The sequence below is a fragment of the Sphaeramia orbicularis genome, chromosome 15, assembly GCF_902148855.1.
Source record: "Sphaeramia orbicularis chromosome 15, fSphaOr1.1, whole genome shotgun sequence".
NCBI classification, from domain to species: domain Eukaryota; kingdom Metazoa; phylum Chordata; class Actinopteri; order Kurtiformes; family Apogonidae; genus Sphaeramia; species Sphaeramia orbicularis.
Window position 1 is genome coordinate 33,081,653 of NC_043971.1, and position 16,462 is coordinate 33,098,114.

Consider the following 16,462-nt stretch of genomic DNA (forward strand, 5'->3'; position numbering starts at 1 on the left):
TGTAAAAACAAAAGATGAGAATCAAATGGAAGATGGAGGAACTTAAAAAATGAGACATATTAACAATATACCAATGTCAGATGCACACATATAGATATATCTACAGTCAGCTCCTAAGGCTATGAATCCATTGTGCCCTTAATGTTAGCAATGATGACTTTAGTTGTCTGATCAAACCTCAGCCACCTCCTTAGTAATGTATCACATTTAACAAATTGGAAAAAGAAATCACATTACTGTTAAAGAACCATTATTGTGTTATAATATTTACATTACATGACATTTTACATTTCCATGACTTAATTCAGTTATAAAATATGTGTTTGCACTTAACTGTCACTGACAAAAAATCTGTAATTAAAGGTGCAATACATATATTTGCATGTGCTTTTATACTTACATAAATTTTGTATTGACATCTGTGAGACACTGAAGAAGCTTAAGGGTTTCACACCGAGTTCTCAGCACAGAAATCAGTGTACAGGCTGTTGTTATCATGGATGTAGTCTCTGGAAACAGCTGTTAGCTTGGTAATGGAGTTAGGTAACATAAAAAAATGACAGTTCCCAGCACTAAACAGAGTCTGCCAGAAACTTCATGTAATGTGAGGTATAATCTTCTATATGCCCCCAACACATCCAGGGTGATACCTGCCTTCATCCACTGGATGCTGGGATAGGCTCCAGCATGCCCCCAGACCCTCTAGAGGATTAAACTTGTCAGAAAATGAATGAATGAATGAATGAATGAATGAATGAATGGATGGATGGATGGATGGATCTTTTACATAGTGCCTTTATTTTATGGAACTTTACTTAGGGTCCTCTTTAAGCATCTGTCCAGACTTAACACTATTGAAATAAAAAAAATATATATATATCATACTGTTTCCCTAACAGTCTTGCACATTTTACATCTTATTTGTCTCAAGCAGTGTTGCACATGTATTAATTAATTTTAATTTTATGTCTTTATTTAGGCGGGACAGTGCACATTAATGAATACATTTATACATTCCATTTTAGTATAAACATGTAAATATGCTGGAGTTAGCGTCAGTGCTAATTACCATTTACCTATGATGGTTTGCAGTTACCCAGATATTGCACATTTATGTAAATATATATTTTTCTCTAAGTAATAGTAGTTTATATTTGTATGCTCGTTTTCTTTTGCATGCCATTCTTAAATGCCACTTTTTGTTTCTTTTAATTTCTTTGTTAAATTATTCTATTTTAATGTTTATACATCTTAAATTCTCTTGGAATTCAGTGTAGATGGCAAAGTAAGATTTTCATTGTACAGGGAAACCTGTTACTTTACTCAACACATGACAATAAAACACTTTAAATCATGAATCCTGAATAAATTACTGTGATGAAGTAAATAAAAAAAAAGTTTTGTCATGTTTTAAGTGTAATCATTACATTTCAGTGCAAAAAAAACAAAAACATATTAATGGAGTTATGGAGTTATAGAAATGCATTTTTATTGCTTTTTGTATGTTTTAGTTTTTATTGTCTGTTTTTTTAATAACATCAGCCTGCCCAGCGACTACAGAGGGAAATTAGCATTAGTGCTACAACCTGGTACACTACATCTCTCCTTTTTAAGGTTAATGTATATAGTGCATTGTCCCTGTCTTAATAAATAAATAAAATGGAAAATGGAAATGGCCAAAACTGTCCTCAGATAAAAAACCTTAAAGTTGCTGCACACACCACATTCCTGCACATTCAGAAGGAGGAGGATTTGGTTAAAATTTGTGTTATGAAAGCATTGGGGTGTGAAAGTGCGTGGTGTTTTATGCATGTAGCCTTTTTAGTGAAGCTAAGCTCAGGAGGGGCTTTTAAGGGGCCTAGGAGACAATCTGCAGTCGTGACATCCCTGAAGTGCTGAGCGTGGTTTTCACTGCTGCCATTTGTCACCTCGCCGTGTCCCATTTTCTTTCCACGACCACGATCCAAAATTCAGACTTCTGGCGCCGGACCAAAAAAGTCTAACTTGATCTAACAAAAACTCCACAAACAGCATGTGGCTCCCATTGCACAGATACTCTGGACAGCTTCTCCTACTTGTCAATATTGTAGCGTTCTTGCCTTTCAGCCCCTCCTGCTTCACACTCATTATCTTGACCGGGATACCTCTCCTTAAAAGCTCATCAATGCAGATTTCCCTCTGGAGCACTTTCTCTTTTTTTTTCTTTGATAAGTGAAAGCCCTTCCCTCTCCTTTTCGGGACACAACCTCCCCTCCCGAACTCCTTTCTCATGACAGATGACTTCACTCACTCATTGTAGACAGACCCTGGATAGGCACCCTGGGCACGCATACTTATGGCAAATCCCCAAACACACACACACACATGTACACACACACGGCTGCCGCAGCTGACCTTGTATAGAGGTTGCAGCTTTACTAAAACCCCCCAAAAGCCTCCTAATCCTGTTCCACTGGGCCAAGGAATAAACTGAACCCTCCCATGTCTATTCATTTCCATGCCATTGTCTCGCTGGAGTGCTGTCAGAGACTAAAAAAAGCATAGGATACATAAAAATCCTGAATTTAGTTGAATGATTCAGATCAAAAACACTTGGGCAGTAATGTATGCATAAAGACAGCTGAGGCCATGTTAAAAGAAGAGGTGGAGCTCAGCAGTCAGTTTGTTTTGGCAGTAAAAACCGTATGTTAGTTAGTTGTCAGTCTGGGAATTGAAACAGGATGCCAAATATTTTTGTCGTATCCTGGTCATCCCCTTTTTCCCAGCGTTGTGTTTTGTTTTCTAGCAACTCGTTTTTCCGGATCGACTTAAGAGTTTTTGTCTGTGAAGGTCTGGACTTGTCTGAGGAGGTGAATATGAAGCGCAGTATTTACCTCTCTGTGGTTTTCAAAGGTGTAGGTTTTGGCATGGGTGTGCTCTTTGTTCAAAGCCAACAAATTCCTGTCTAATGCACGCTAAATGTTGAGCAAAACTGAATTCTGAATTTTCTCACAGTTTCGACGGTTAATAAAAACACCGAAGCCCAGAGGTCAGCCATTGACCGTGCAGAGCAGTGTCAGTCTGGTATGTGTTTTTGTAGTAAAAAGGAGCTTTTCTCCTGAGGTTGAGCAGTTGGAGCCGCTCAAAGACACAAAGCCCAGTTCTCAATCATGTCTGTACTGTTATTGTGCCCAAAAGAAAACTTACTCCTGCCATTCAAAGACGCTTGACGGATTTAGATATTAACATTTCCAAGTAGAATATAATGACCATTATGTTCAACACGGCTTATTGTAAAATCACTGGAGCATCGCCAAGTGATTATGTTAAGTTAAGGCTTGTTGAGCTTCCTGTGAGGTTAACGTACTCCAACAAATTCACAATAAGTTATAAGAGGTCAAATGACAAGTCTGCACCTGTCTGAATGTGACTGACATTTTAATGAGTTCAACGTTTAAGAGGGAACACCTTTAAGTCTGTAGTGAAGGGTGTTGCCTCTGTATCAAACCGTAGCGCTGAAACACTGTCCAGGATGAGACAGAAAAAGCGGTTGTTGTTGTGTTTGTGCTGCTGGAATTATGTTGCATAATGCACTAAGTAAAGACAAGAGTGTTGTTGTGTCCCCTGCTCTGGGTGTGTTTTTTTTTTTTTTTTGTCTGAATGCAATGCTTAACCGCATGAATGTGCAACATGCTGTGAATGTTGCAAACCTGCTGTGAATGTAGGTGCACATCCACTCATAAGACGAAGACAAATATAGTGTATTGTGTTTTCAAGCTGTGATCCCACAGTGTGAGCCAATGCTTTTTATATTTGTCAGGTGTTTTATGTACGTAATTCTATCCCAGTCTCCTCAGAGACACAAAAACAGGAAGAGGTCATACATATTTATTTGGCTCACATCTTATCTTTGATTGTTTTGTCTCTTTTTTTTTACCTTGTGTGCATCTTTGATTTGGTGTGTGAAACTTCCATGTGCGATTTTTTAATTCCGCTCATGGATTGTTTTCACTGCCGTGCCACTCACAAAAACAGAAACTGTGAACTGCAGGAAGCCATAATGGCCAGAATAGAAATTATCTCTTGCATCCCAAAGTCTGATAACTTTGCCTTGAAGATGATAAGGCTGCTAATAATAAGAGCCCCATGCTTGGTTGTGGACACTCTTGACTGAGGAAGTAATTAAGTTCAAGCAGTTTATCAGTGGCTGGCCGGAGATGTGCTGTCTTTGTGTGATAAAAAAGCGGCTTGTGAGGTATGCCCTCTTCTCTCCCGCGCTCTCTCTTTCCACTCAAGTGCTCACCCCACCCAAATTTTCATCTTCTCCTCCTGTGTCGCACTCGTAGCCCTCCATAGGGGAAGCCCAAAGCAGAATGAGGCTGTGAGCAACATAACTTACCCATCATGCCTGTCTGTCCCTCTCCACTCTCCTCAAATGTCCAATCAGGCTAATTTTAGCCTGTGTCAGAGGGCTGTGTTAAATTTGGCCACGTGTCCCCAACTGTGTCCATGGAAAGACACGCTCCTTTTTTTTTTTTTTTGTCTCTGTTCTCTTTTGCGTTGATGGACTCGTGTGGCTTCTATTTTACAGTCAGCAAAATTAGCATAGGGAAGGACTATTTGTGACAGCGTTACATGACACAGACTGACATGTGATACAGTTTATAGAATGCCTTTCCATATCAATGAGAGGAAAAAACACCATTTTTAGCATCTTGACACATAACTGGAAATGTTAAGCGTGTGCAGAGGTAGAATACAGTACATTTAGTCACTCCTACTGAGACACTTTGTTATGTAAACAGCTATGACTCGTGGCAGCTCATAGCTATTTGAAACCTATACTATATAAACACATACAGTCCTTGACTAAGACTGATGGCCTTATTATAAAATGCTGGAAAGACTGGCCTTTAAAACCCACATTACTGTATAATTTAATAACCGATGACTATATCTGCAAGTCCACGCATTATTCAAAGGACTGGGGTAACAAAAATAAGGAGAAGTTGACAGATACATAAGTAAATGGGTCCCTAAGCATGTCTTGTCTGAGAAAGAGAGGGTTCCTCAAAGACAGCAGAGCTTTATCATCTGCATCACTTACCTCTTTAATGTTACATAAAGCTGTTATGTCTCTTTTACTGTGGCGTAGCTGCTAGCCTCCAGCTACAGTTTGTCCCCAGTTAAAGTATGGAGATGCATCTTAGAATGTAAACATTGGCATTTTTATTCATATTGTTGAACTACAAGCTTTAGCTCAGAGTGTATTTTACAATTAATTCAATTTTTAAAAAGCAGAGAGGCTGAAAGACACCGTTCCTTTACAACAGCAGGTATGATGAATGAGCAGCCTCCAAACAGTGAAAGTGAAACAAACTAGTGGTTTGAAGAGAAATGTGCAGAATACAAAGTGAGTGCATAAATTACTTTGGGTGGTTCACTTTTTTCCACATGAAATGACTCAAACGTTCCTCTATTGTAGTGTTATAAATAAAAAAATCCTTGTGAACACAGGTTATCCAAAAAAATGAACAAAAAAGAGAGTAATTTGGCTGCAGTTTGTACTTGATGCTGCAGATGAGTGATTACGTAACATGCCTGTGTTTCTGTTTCCACAGACAGTGAGATGGTCCCCCTAGACTGCTTGCGTCCTCGTTCATTTGCTGCCGCCCACCGGGCTTCCATTCAGCGAAACAGCGATGACCCTCGCATTTCCATCAGCCTGTGTGACCTTAGCCTGCAGCAGCAAGAGCTGCATCTGGAAGAAGAGGAAGAGGAGGAAGAGCAGCTCCAGCCCCTGAGCTCCAGCTCCTGCCATGTGCCCCAAAACTCTCAGAACTCCCAGCAGTGCTCGCTGCTGCCTGCTCATTTGGACACTGATGTGCACTTCCACTCAGTGCATGGCATTCATGTGACTATCCTGGATAAGCAGACAGTGGCGCGGCTGGATCACCGTGGTGATGAGCGGACCCTTGTGTTCACCAGTCGGCCACTACGCTGTTCAGAGACAGTCTTTGTGAAGGTGACAAAAGCAGGTGTCACACGACCTGGGTGTCTGTCTTATGGGGTGACATCATGTGACCCTGCTACTCTTAGGCCCAGTGACCTGCCATCCAACCCAGAGTCGCTGGTTGACCGCAAGGAATTCTGGGCAGTGTGTCGGGTGGCGGTGCCGCTACACAGCGGGGACATCTTAGGCTTTGTGGTAAATGCAGAAGGTGAGGTCATGATGAGCCATAATGGGGTCAGTGCAGGGATGCAGCTGTGCGTGGACAACTCCAGACCGCTGTGGATGTTCTACGGCCTGCATGGAACCATCACGCAACTCAGGATTTTAGGTACGTTCCATCAGTGATACGCACAGAAACACTGTCACTGTCTGACAGAGGCCATGTTTCCAAGCATATATCTTTTTGCACATTGTAGAATGTTGATGCAAAAAAAGTGTTTTTTTTTTGTCTTTTTCACATACTTTACAAGAGATTAAAACTAGCTTAACCAATGTTTTAGCTATACTGATTATTACAAATCAAACAGAAAAAAACATCACCGCCATTTTAGAATGAAAATAGAGACAGGCTAAGACCAGTCAACCTTTATTTCTTCTTACACTTTCCTTTTTTGCCCTAAAATATTTGATATTAAATGCCCTTGTTTGCCTTTTTTGTGAAATGTTTGCTTGACAGTTACATGGAAACACATACATTGTTTTATTGCCTTACATTAACTTTTAGACTTATAGGACACCTCTGTGACCAATAGATTCATTCACTACTAATATTCCTTTAGAAAACAGATAACACTTTGAAAGGCTTAAACATAGAAAGAAAACCTGGACAAGTGACATCAATCCTATAACACAGAACTGTTTGTGTTTTGTAAAGGTATTGCTGTAGTTGAATAAAAATTACATTTTAAGATGTGCTGTTTGCGTGCATAAAACATGGAAAATACCAGATATAATCCAAGAAGCCTTTCTCATTAGGATTAGCATTTTCTGTATTTTATTGTCATGGATTAAAGCATAATGACAAGTTCAGAAGAGTTTTAGTAGATGTCATTTGTAACTTTCCATTCAGAACCTGATGTGTCTGATCGTTGAATGACCTTTGTGAGAAAATGTTCCCCCTCACCCCAACATTCTGGGCTGCTCTCTGTGTTTTTATCAACTCATTTATCTCCTGGGAATTCACATTGCGCTCCCACAGTGTGCATATGAATGTCAACTTTGTATCTCTGGGATTTCTATCAATTCGGTTTGACTCCAGCAGATTTCACACAATGATAACGCAATATCAGCTGATGTTACACAGAGGTTACTCGTGTCTGTGTTCAGATGGTGGACTTTTGGAAACTGGATTGAATATCTAAAGATAAGAGGATGAGGATTTCAAAATAAAAGGCTAAATGATCACTAACAGGCTTGGCAAGACTAACAGTGTTAGGCGTTAAGTTGAGGACATGCTGTTTTCTCCTGTAAGAAGTGCACAAAGTGTTGCTTTTTCTGTTGATTGAATGCAAATTTAATATTGTTACCTTAAAATACAACCTTCGCCTTGATATTTGTATTCAGTAAGTGAATTCCACTTTACCGCTTCTTGTGTGACTTAAATTGCATTTTGGAATATTAAAAATGCCTTGTTCGTCATCAGGAGTGCTGCACTTAAGGTATTTTAAGCCCTGTGTTTTTCATAAAATAAACCAGCCGCATTACTTGGGCAAAGAGTCTTATAAATGCAAAGTACTGCAGAGTATTGGGAGAACAAATGTGAGCGCTCGTGATTTGTTTACAGTTCCTGCAGATAATGATATTTATCTTTATTTTTCTTTCACGCCAGCTTTGCATCCCAGGCAAGTTGTTAATGATAAGGATACAGGCTTTTCATCACAGTAAATCCATAATTAGAGGAGAAATCTCTGGAAATGTTTTAAACACAGTTAAAATGCAGTGAAGCTTGGAAATATTATCGATTGTTCTTGCAAATTATTGCCTGATTTGAATTTGTCGAGCGAAAGGAAGTTGAGTCTCTGCTGTATTGCTGTGTTTTTCTTCTCTTCTTCATGTAGTCACACCAGACCAGGGCTGAGGAGGTTATTTCTGTCATGCGTGGGCTCTCAGCAGCCAGCATTATGTATCTACAGGGAGCCTGTGATAGCTCCTTATGATGCACTCCATATGCATTATTAAAATGTAATTGCACTGAGGGTTTTTGAGATGTTTGATTTTCTATCCACAGTCCATTCCTTTTACACTGGTCCTCCGGTGTGTCCTCTTTTCCATGCACATACCCCCCCACACACACACACACACACACTCACTCACCCACCCACACACACACACACACACACACACACACACACACACACACACACACACACACACACACACACACTTCTCCCCCTCCCAGTCTCTCTATATTCTTGGGGGTACGAACGTTCCTCGAGTCATTACCCACTCCAGCTGTGGGGAGTGCATTTGTGACGTCTCTGCTCACCCACTCACTGCAGCCGCACGCCATGAGTTGCCATGGAAACATCTAGCCACTGAGGCAAGTGACAGTTTGTCATGGCTGGGTGTTGTCAAGCCTGTGAAGTGGAACAGATGGGAGTCTGTTGATCTCACATGGTCAATTTGTCTTTTTTTAAAGGCTTTTCATTATTAATTTTATAACAAATTTCATTGAGACCAACATTTTCTATGCCATGCATCCCAATGTGGTATGTTTTCAGCTTCTGTTTCAACTATTTCCTGCATTAACTATGAAAATATAGCCTCATAGGGTGTGGCAGAGTCATTTATATGCGTTAACTGTGTGATGAAAGCCACCGGACAAATGCTCATCCGCATATAGTGGACCTCTTGTTGAGCCTGCATAGCAAAAATATTCACATACTCATTCCTGGTCCTAGAGCCAGCAGTAAATTCATAATACAAAAGAGGATGAAAGGTAACCTTGATGAAAGTGCACATGAATAGACCTGAAGGTTATACATTCTGCCTTATTAGAGTTGACCAAGACATTTGCTAACAGCTGCTCCACATAGGTCATGTTAAGTAGGTAATGGAAGGGACTTATTTACAGCTCTGTCGTGGATAAATGCTACTGTATGCATAAAGTCCTGTGTGCACTCTACAATATAGATATATATATAACACTGAAAAGAATAAAAAAATAGATGACTCAGAAGAGGCATGTCTCAGCAAAGTGAAACAAACATTTTGATCTCAGTGCTAACCTTAAAAGCAAACTTAGATTACCAAGAGACTTGTCTCTGTGCAGTTATTTCTGTGTTTGTTGTTTTTTTTTTTGAGGGGCAGACTGGTTATTGCATGACTAAAAAACTTGTATGCTTTGTTTATATAGGCTGAAACTGAGACTTCAATAGGTCGGTTTGGTCCAAGTGAAAAGGCAGCAGGGTTCATAGCGAGAGTTGTGCAACATATTGTACACATTTCTGTGCAAGGAATAAACCACACAAGTGCTTATTTTTGCATTTTGAAGGTGCTTTTATTAAACTTTTCTTTCATTTATCACCATATATGGCTAAACTTTCCTTGAAATTTCCACTGTATGAAGCGTTCAACTAGTAAATCATGCACTTGGATGTTAATTAACAATTCCAGATCGTTTGACAACATGGATGGATGGCAGTGCCAAATAAGCAGCAGTCCAGTGGTGTAGCAACATTTATGTCATGGTCAGTTGAAGGACAGAGCGTAAATAATGTTTTAAGTCTGTCAGGAAGACTAGATCAGAATTTGTGGAATCAGGGTCGGTATTTCTGTGAGGAAAAATGAGCTGTCAATATGAAAACAGATGGTTATAAGGCGCAAATGGGAATGGACAGTATGGGAGGGACGAAAGATACACAGTTGAAGGGTGGTCATGGACATATGAAGGAGGAATTGGGGAGGGGAGACGGGGTCTTTTGGCGTCACTGACAAGACTACACAAACTCACAGGCTCTTGACTCACTCACACACACCCACACTCAGACGCTGTGGATTCACAAGTCATCTGCTTCGAGATAGCACAGGCTGTGTGTGTCTGAGGAAGTGTAAGAGAGTGTGACGGACAAAAAGAGATGCAGATCATCAACACGGTGTAAAGGATTGACATCTTCGGTTCAGCTGAAATTATGTAATGTAAAAAAAACAAAAAACAAAAGCAGGGAAATCAACTGTTGCCAATGTAAATGACTTATTCCTTGTTTATCCCCAGGCTCATCTCTGCACCCTGACCTCAGAGGCACCCAGATATCTGTGCCCAGCTCCCCCTCCTGCACACCCAACACTCCCACAATGCTTTGCAGTGGCAACTCAGAGTCCAACCTCAACGCATCCTTAAACATCAACCTCAACTCCAGCTTCAATACCAACTACCAGACAGCCTTTTCCTCTTCAACAGGTTTTGTCTTTTTATTCCATTTCTCCTCTTTGTGTTTCCCCTCCACTGGAGAATAAATGAATATATATAAAATCAGATGTCTTTAATACCCTGCTTGTAATTTTTTTTGACAGAATGAGTTAGAGTAATGTCAGATAAGATGAACCCATTATTCTTTTTTATGAACACAGTGTAGTCATTTATGCTACTATTAATATTAATTCAACCATAGCCAACAGCTAATTTCCTATTCATTTTTTAGAACCCCTTTTTAAGCAATGTCTTCCCTGTCAAGTTTCATTTTCATTCGTGCCAGAAGTTAAATACGGCAATATAAATATAAGGCTACAGCAAACAGACAGTTAGCTTAAGAAGAAGAAACAGGAAACATAAAAACAATTAGCTTAGCTCTGTGCTAAGTAAAGGGTGATAGTATCTTTGAGTGGTTTTAAGCTAATTGCGGTCTTTGATTTGCTGTAACTTAAAATTTCATAACTTTTTTTAATGGGTTTTGTCACACGCTCATTTATACATTTTTATAATGTAATTAACCCTTTCATGTATACTGGTTACTACAGTGGACAGCTATTCTACAGCTGTTCTCTTGTATATTCATGGATTTTGTTTTTTTGTTTTTTTGTTTTTTTTTTTACACACATCTTTATTAAAGTTTTAAGCCACTACATATCTTTTCTGACATGAATTGGTAACATTATGTAGATCTCTCCTGAGCATAAACCCCCAGGATTACAAGCCCTCCCCATAGTTTTCACACAATTTATCAGTAAATACATGTTTCTGTGCGTCAAAATTAAACATGTGGTGTCCAGCTGAGTGGACATTTTTGCAACTTCATGAAAAATAGAAGAAAATAAAAAATATAAGAATTTTTTTTCATTATTATTTTTTATGTATTTTTGTATGATTTATTATTTTTATTTATTTTTCAGAAGAAAATTTTCAGTCACATTGTTTTTTTCATGCCTAAAGAGGAATAAAAACACTCAGGAAAAAAAAAATTTGATTAAGGTTCTCATAATTTGTGCATGAAAGGGTTAAACCCCAGAGATTTTGGCTGAAGGGTCTTTCCTCTGGAAGTTTTCACAGCAGTGTGTGTTTCCATTGTAGCTCAACCATTAGCCATGTTTTTAGGATAGCTAATAACATAAAAATTGAAAATGGGACCTAATCTACTAAATACAGTAAACAAAGAACTTACTAGCAATCTATGCTAACAGTACAACCTGTAGACCAGGGGTGTCAAACTCAGTTTAGTTCAGGGGCCACATTCAGCTAAATTTGATCTGCAGTGGGCCGAACTAGTAAAATAATAACATAATACTATATAAATAATGTCAACTCCAAACTTTTCTCTATCTTTTAGAGCGAAAAAAGTAAATTTACATTATGAAAATGTTTACATCTACGAACTATCCTTTCAAACGATGTGAATAACATGAGCAAACTGAAAAAATAAGTGTAATTTTAACAATATTCTGCCTCAGTTTATCATTTACACATGTACATTATAACTTATAGATCACAGTGGATCTACAAACACAAAACATTTAGTAACAGACAGAATATTGTTAAAATTGTACTTCTCTTAAGACATTTCAGGTTCATATTTGTTCAGGTTATTCACATTTTTTGCAAAATTATACTTTGTTTTAGTGTAAATACACGGAAATATTTACATTTACCAAGAGGAAAATTTGGAGTTGTCATTATTTATATGTTATTATGATAGTATTTTACCGGTTTGACCCACTTGAGATTGAATTGGTCTGAATGTGGAACCTGAAATGAAAGGATTGTTAATATCTGAGTGTAATTTTTGCATTTCACAAATTCATCCTAAGGGTTGGACTGCATCCTTTGGCAGGCCGGATTTGGCCCCTGGGCCGCATGTTTGACACCTGTGCTGTAGACAGTGGTTTTAATGATGTGGTCGGTGTGGGAAATCTGCTCAACCAAAAGGAAAATCTAGTCACAGTAGCTATGCTTCAACTGGTAGATGGCAGTTGATATGTACACTGAATTTCCTCAATTTTTCTTCCTTATACCTTGAGTCAATTTCAGGCCAGGCCACTATTAATAGCTGGGGCCAAGGCTGACATGAATAAAGGCCAGTCCTCAAATACAGGCTAGGTAAAAAACATAATACAATGCAAGTCATATAATGCACTGCCAGTTCAACACAACGTTTACATTTACAGATTTTACTTACTACCGTCAATAACGTAATAATTCTGCTTAAACACTTTGTTGTTTTATATCAGTCATTTAAAGAGTCACTGGCCAGTTTAAGTCACTGCAGGTGTGTGATACTTTTCAGTGAAACTGTCATTTGTAGAAATTTACAAGTACAACATTTACACAATAAGAGCTCTCTTAAGCAATGAATAGTTTCTGTCAACTGAAACACTACCTTGAAACACTTGAGGAAGGGCTATATTTATAGAAAACTGCTCTAGAGTTTATTTTAACTTTGCAAATAGAAGCAGATCAAAACAATATTATCATCTCTACTTAATAAACAGTGTAAATCAGAAATAAAGGCCTAACTCTAGCACAAATAATATAGTATTTATAACACAATAACCTTATAGGATTAAAATGTTTCACATTATAATGTCAAGACGTGAATCTGAAACACTAGTAAACTTCTATTTTCAGCTTTGGATGAAGTTAATTTTTTAATGTTTTCCTCACTCTCCTCAGGTACAACTCCAAGTTCTCCATTCTCCAGTCACCCAGAGTCCCCTACCTTCCCATCCTGCTCCAGTTCGTGGAGCGACGAGTGCACAATTTGCTACGAGAACGTCGTGGACACAGTCCTGTACGCCTGTGGACACATGTGTCTCTGCTACACCTGTGGCCTCAAACTGAAAAAGATGGCCAACGCCTGCTGCCCCATCTGCAGGCGGACAATTAAAGATATCATCAAAACCTACCGGAGCATGTAGGCCTAGACATAGTCAGGTTCAGGACATCGTTAAAAGCCATCTATGACTTTGTAGTGACACACTTAGCACATTATTACTTAGCTGGACTGTCATGGATATAGAAAAGCATCAAATTCCCAGCTTTTTGTGTGTGCAATCTGGCTCAGGTATGTTAAAGCAGGAAATTAAACTAAACAAGGTTTTATCTGTTGTGTCCAATGTAAACACACCTTCAGAAAGCTCCTATGAAAACACAGTGAGGTCAACAGGAACAGTGAGCTACCAATGGCTAACATGCACCTTGACCTATTTTTGTTCGGCAACTCTGTGATCTGTGCATCCGTTGGAAGATAAATGATAATCTGAAGAGGCATCTGTCCTACTTACAGCAGAATTGGCCTTCATTCTGCTGGTTATAGCATCGCTGCAAGCTAGATTTTGAAAAAGTAAAACTGTCCAAAACTTCAGAAGAAGATCGAGTTTTCGTGCCTACTGGGTTTTAGCAAACAACAGAAGTGTCATTTCAGCACGAGGCTCAGTCAGTTCTCTAATAAATCTGGGTAAAAACCAATAGAAAGCAGATTTTCTGGATGTTTACAAGGATCGAAGGAGGAATGCGTAAATAGTGGGTGAAAACCTTGGAGCAATTCTAGAACAAGCCATTTTTTTATGCATTTGTTTTGCAGTGGGTGAAGAAGCTGTGTTTTGTGATAAAAGCTGTTTTGCTTAAATATCTTTTCCTCACCTACTGTGCTTCAGTGAACTTCAGATCGTGCAAAGGGTAAAAATGTGTGAACATTGTCACCATAGAAGGTCACGCAACGAACAAGGATGTAAATCAGTGCGGGGGGGATTTGGGGGAGGGAGGTGCGAGGGAAGAAGGCGGAAAAAGGATGTTACATGTTTGGGACGAGACAAGAAAGGGGCACCTTTTGCTGTGGGTCTGCACAGCATTTAGTGCAGAGAAAGAGTTTGCTCGGTCAGACGCAGCAAATACATCAGAATGTTTGTAAGAAAGCCTGTAAAATGTGGGACTTGTATGAATTGCATGTCCAGCTTGTTGGCAGACGTCCTTGCCATCTTTGGCTGCGCAGTAAGCCTGCTGAATGCTGTAATTGAAGTAAAGTCATCCAGATAAACACTGGTGGGCAGTAAGGTATTTTTAAAATGCTGAACGCGCACATAAGGATGGCAAATCAATCCAAGCAACCCTTAAATCACTTTCTTGAGATTGCACTCTTCTCTCTCACATGTACATTAAATGACAGCATCAGTATCATTCTGCGTCTACATATTTTCATGCATTCTGTGTTCAATTAAAGAAATCCACATGTGAGCAGTCGGTGACAAGGATGTAGCTTGTTATTTTAAAGCATTGTGAGAATTTCATTTGCATTTCAGTGACTGAGTGCTTCTTCCCCCTCGGTAAAAGCCAACTCCAAGGACATTTTCACTTGACTAATCTCATGCATTATGGACCGCTTTGAGTTTTTAAGAAAAAAACAAGCTATTTCCAGGTGTTTTTTGGCCTCACTGAAACATTGCCGGGTAATTCCTGAGACAGTAAGTGCAGGTTTTTTTTCACTGTGTCAAAGCTTGTCATCTCAGTCCGACAAAGACAGGAGTCAAGATAAACAGTCGCCTACCCTAGAAAAGTTGGAACAGGAAGAACACTTAGGTGCAAATAACTTTTATGTGGCTATGATGCATTTGAATCAAATGTTTCAATGTGCAAAACATCTGCGTTTCAACAAAGTCACTGCTGAGGATCTTATATTTTAACATTGCCTTGTCCCATCTGTCGTTCTGCATTATACTGGAAATTACAAAGATATTCAACCTTTAAGTTTTTACCTTTTTTTTCTTCTTCCTGACCAAGTAGGACGTAGCTGAAATAAAATGTCGTACGTTTTGAGAGAAAAAAGGCTATTGATGATGAGTATTATAACAACTGTACATAGTGAATATTATTTATTTTGTCAATGTTAATGAACTATCACAGTTTATTTTATATGTATGCCTATTGTGTCAAGAAGAATAGGAATATTGCTTATTTTGTTGTTGCATAAGATTATAGAAAACTGTGGTTGCGTTAGCTGATTTTCACTAATGCCAGATACTAAAATAAGGTATTAAAGTAAATAAATCAGTAAAGTTTGTATTGCTTTTGGTCATACTTTGTGTTGTAGTGACTGGTAAAAAGTGACAATATGCTCATAATTATGACATTTTCCAATGTGACCAAATATCTGTAGTCCAAGCAAAACCAGCAAATGATTGAAAGAAAGAATTGTGGATTTAGGGGAATTCCTGCGTATTGTTAAACGATTCAAAAGCTGGTTTATGCATCTGCTAATTATATTTGTTAAATAAAGTCAAAGAGAGCGGTCTAAACCACTGGCTCCAGTTATTTATATTGTATCACTGTTGTACTTTTTTTTTAAGTCCTTTACAAATAAAGCTCTGTTTTATGCACAAGCATAGCTCTTTGTCAGGTACACAATTTAGTTCTTGTCTTCAGTAAAGCCTATTCTCTGTTGTGGAGCAGGGATTTAACTCACAGTGCAATAAACAGTTAAAAGTGTCCGTTTCACAGCTTCACTATATTTCAGTCAAGGCAGGAAACTGAAGTCAATTTGGAAAAGAAGGTAGGAAATGAGCGAGCATTAGTGTCTGTAACTTCTCCCAAAATGTACATTATACAAATGTTTGATGATTGATTAATCGCTTATGCAGGGAAATAGAAAAGTAGAGCAGCTAACAGCAGCCATCTCTCAGATGCTTTATATTTACACTGTAGTATATTGTGTAATGTCCCACCATATACTATATGAATAACAAAGGCAAGGGCTTTTAGTAAACAGCTATAACTCACAGGGAAACTGTTTAGAGCCATGGTATGAAGACCTGGCCAGAGTGAACATCATCTGTTATTTACTACCCTGAAGGCCTGGCTCTAATGCAGCACTGTTTTATGCTGCACTCCAATGGGGACAAATACAGGCTGTGACGTCCCGACATGAAACAGGCAGCAGCGCCTGCCGTTCATGGCCAAGTGTTCATAGAGGTGAGAGGGAAATACACAGTCGGGGTCTGTGAAAGTGACATGAATATAGTATATCTCGCCGGTGTCTGTGTACACAC

The 16,462-nt window shown here is 38.9% G+C and overlaps 1 protein-coding gene across 1 annotated transcript in view; it reads left to right on the forward strand.

Moving 5' to 3' along the window:
• Nucleotides 1-15,515, forward strand: part of LOC115434411 (E3 ubiquitin-protein ligase NEURL1) — a 39,312-nt gene extending 23,797 nt beyond the window's left edge. Inside the window, exons 4-6 of the mRNA XM_030156349.1 lie at nucleotides 5,601-6,320; nucleotides 10,206-10,391; nucleotides 13,095-15,515. Coding sequence (XP_030012209.1) covers nucleotides 5,601-6,320; nucleotides 10,206-10,391; nucleotides 13,095-13,339 — 1,151 coding nt within the window. The 3' untranslated portion in view covers nucleotides 13,340-15,515. The remainder of the gene's footprint in view (nucleotides 1-5,600; nucleotides 6,321-10,205; nucleotides 10,392-13,094) is intronic.
• Nucleotides 15,516-16,462: the final 947 nt, after the last annotated feature.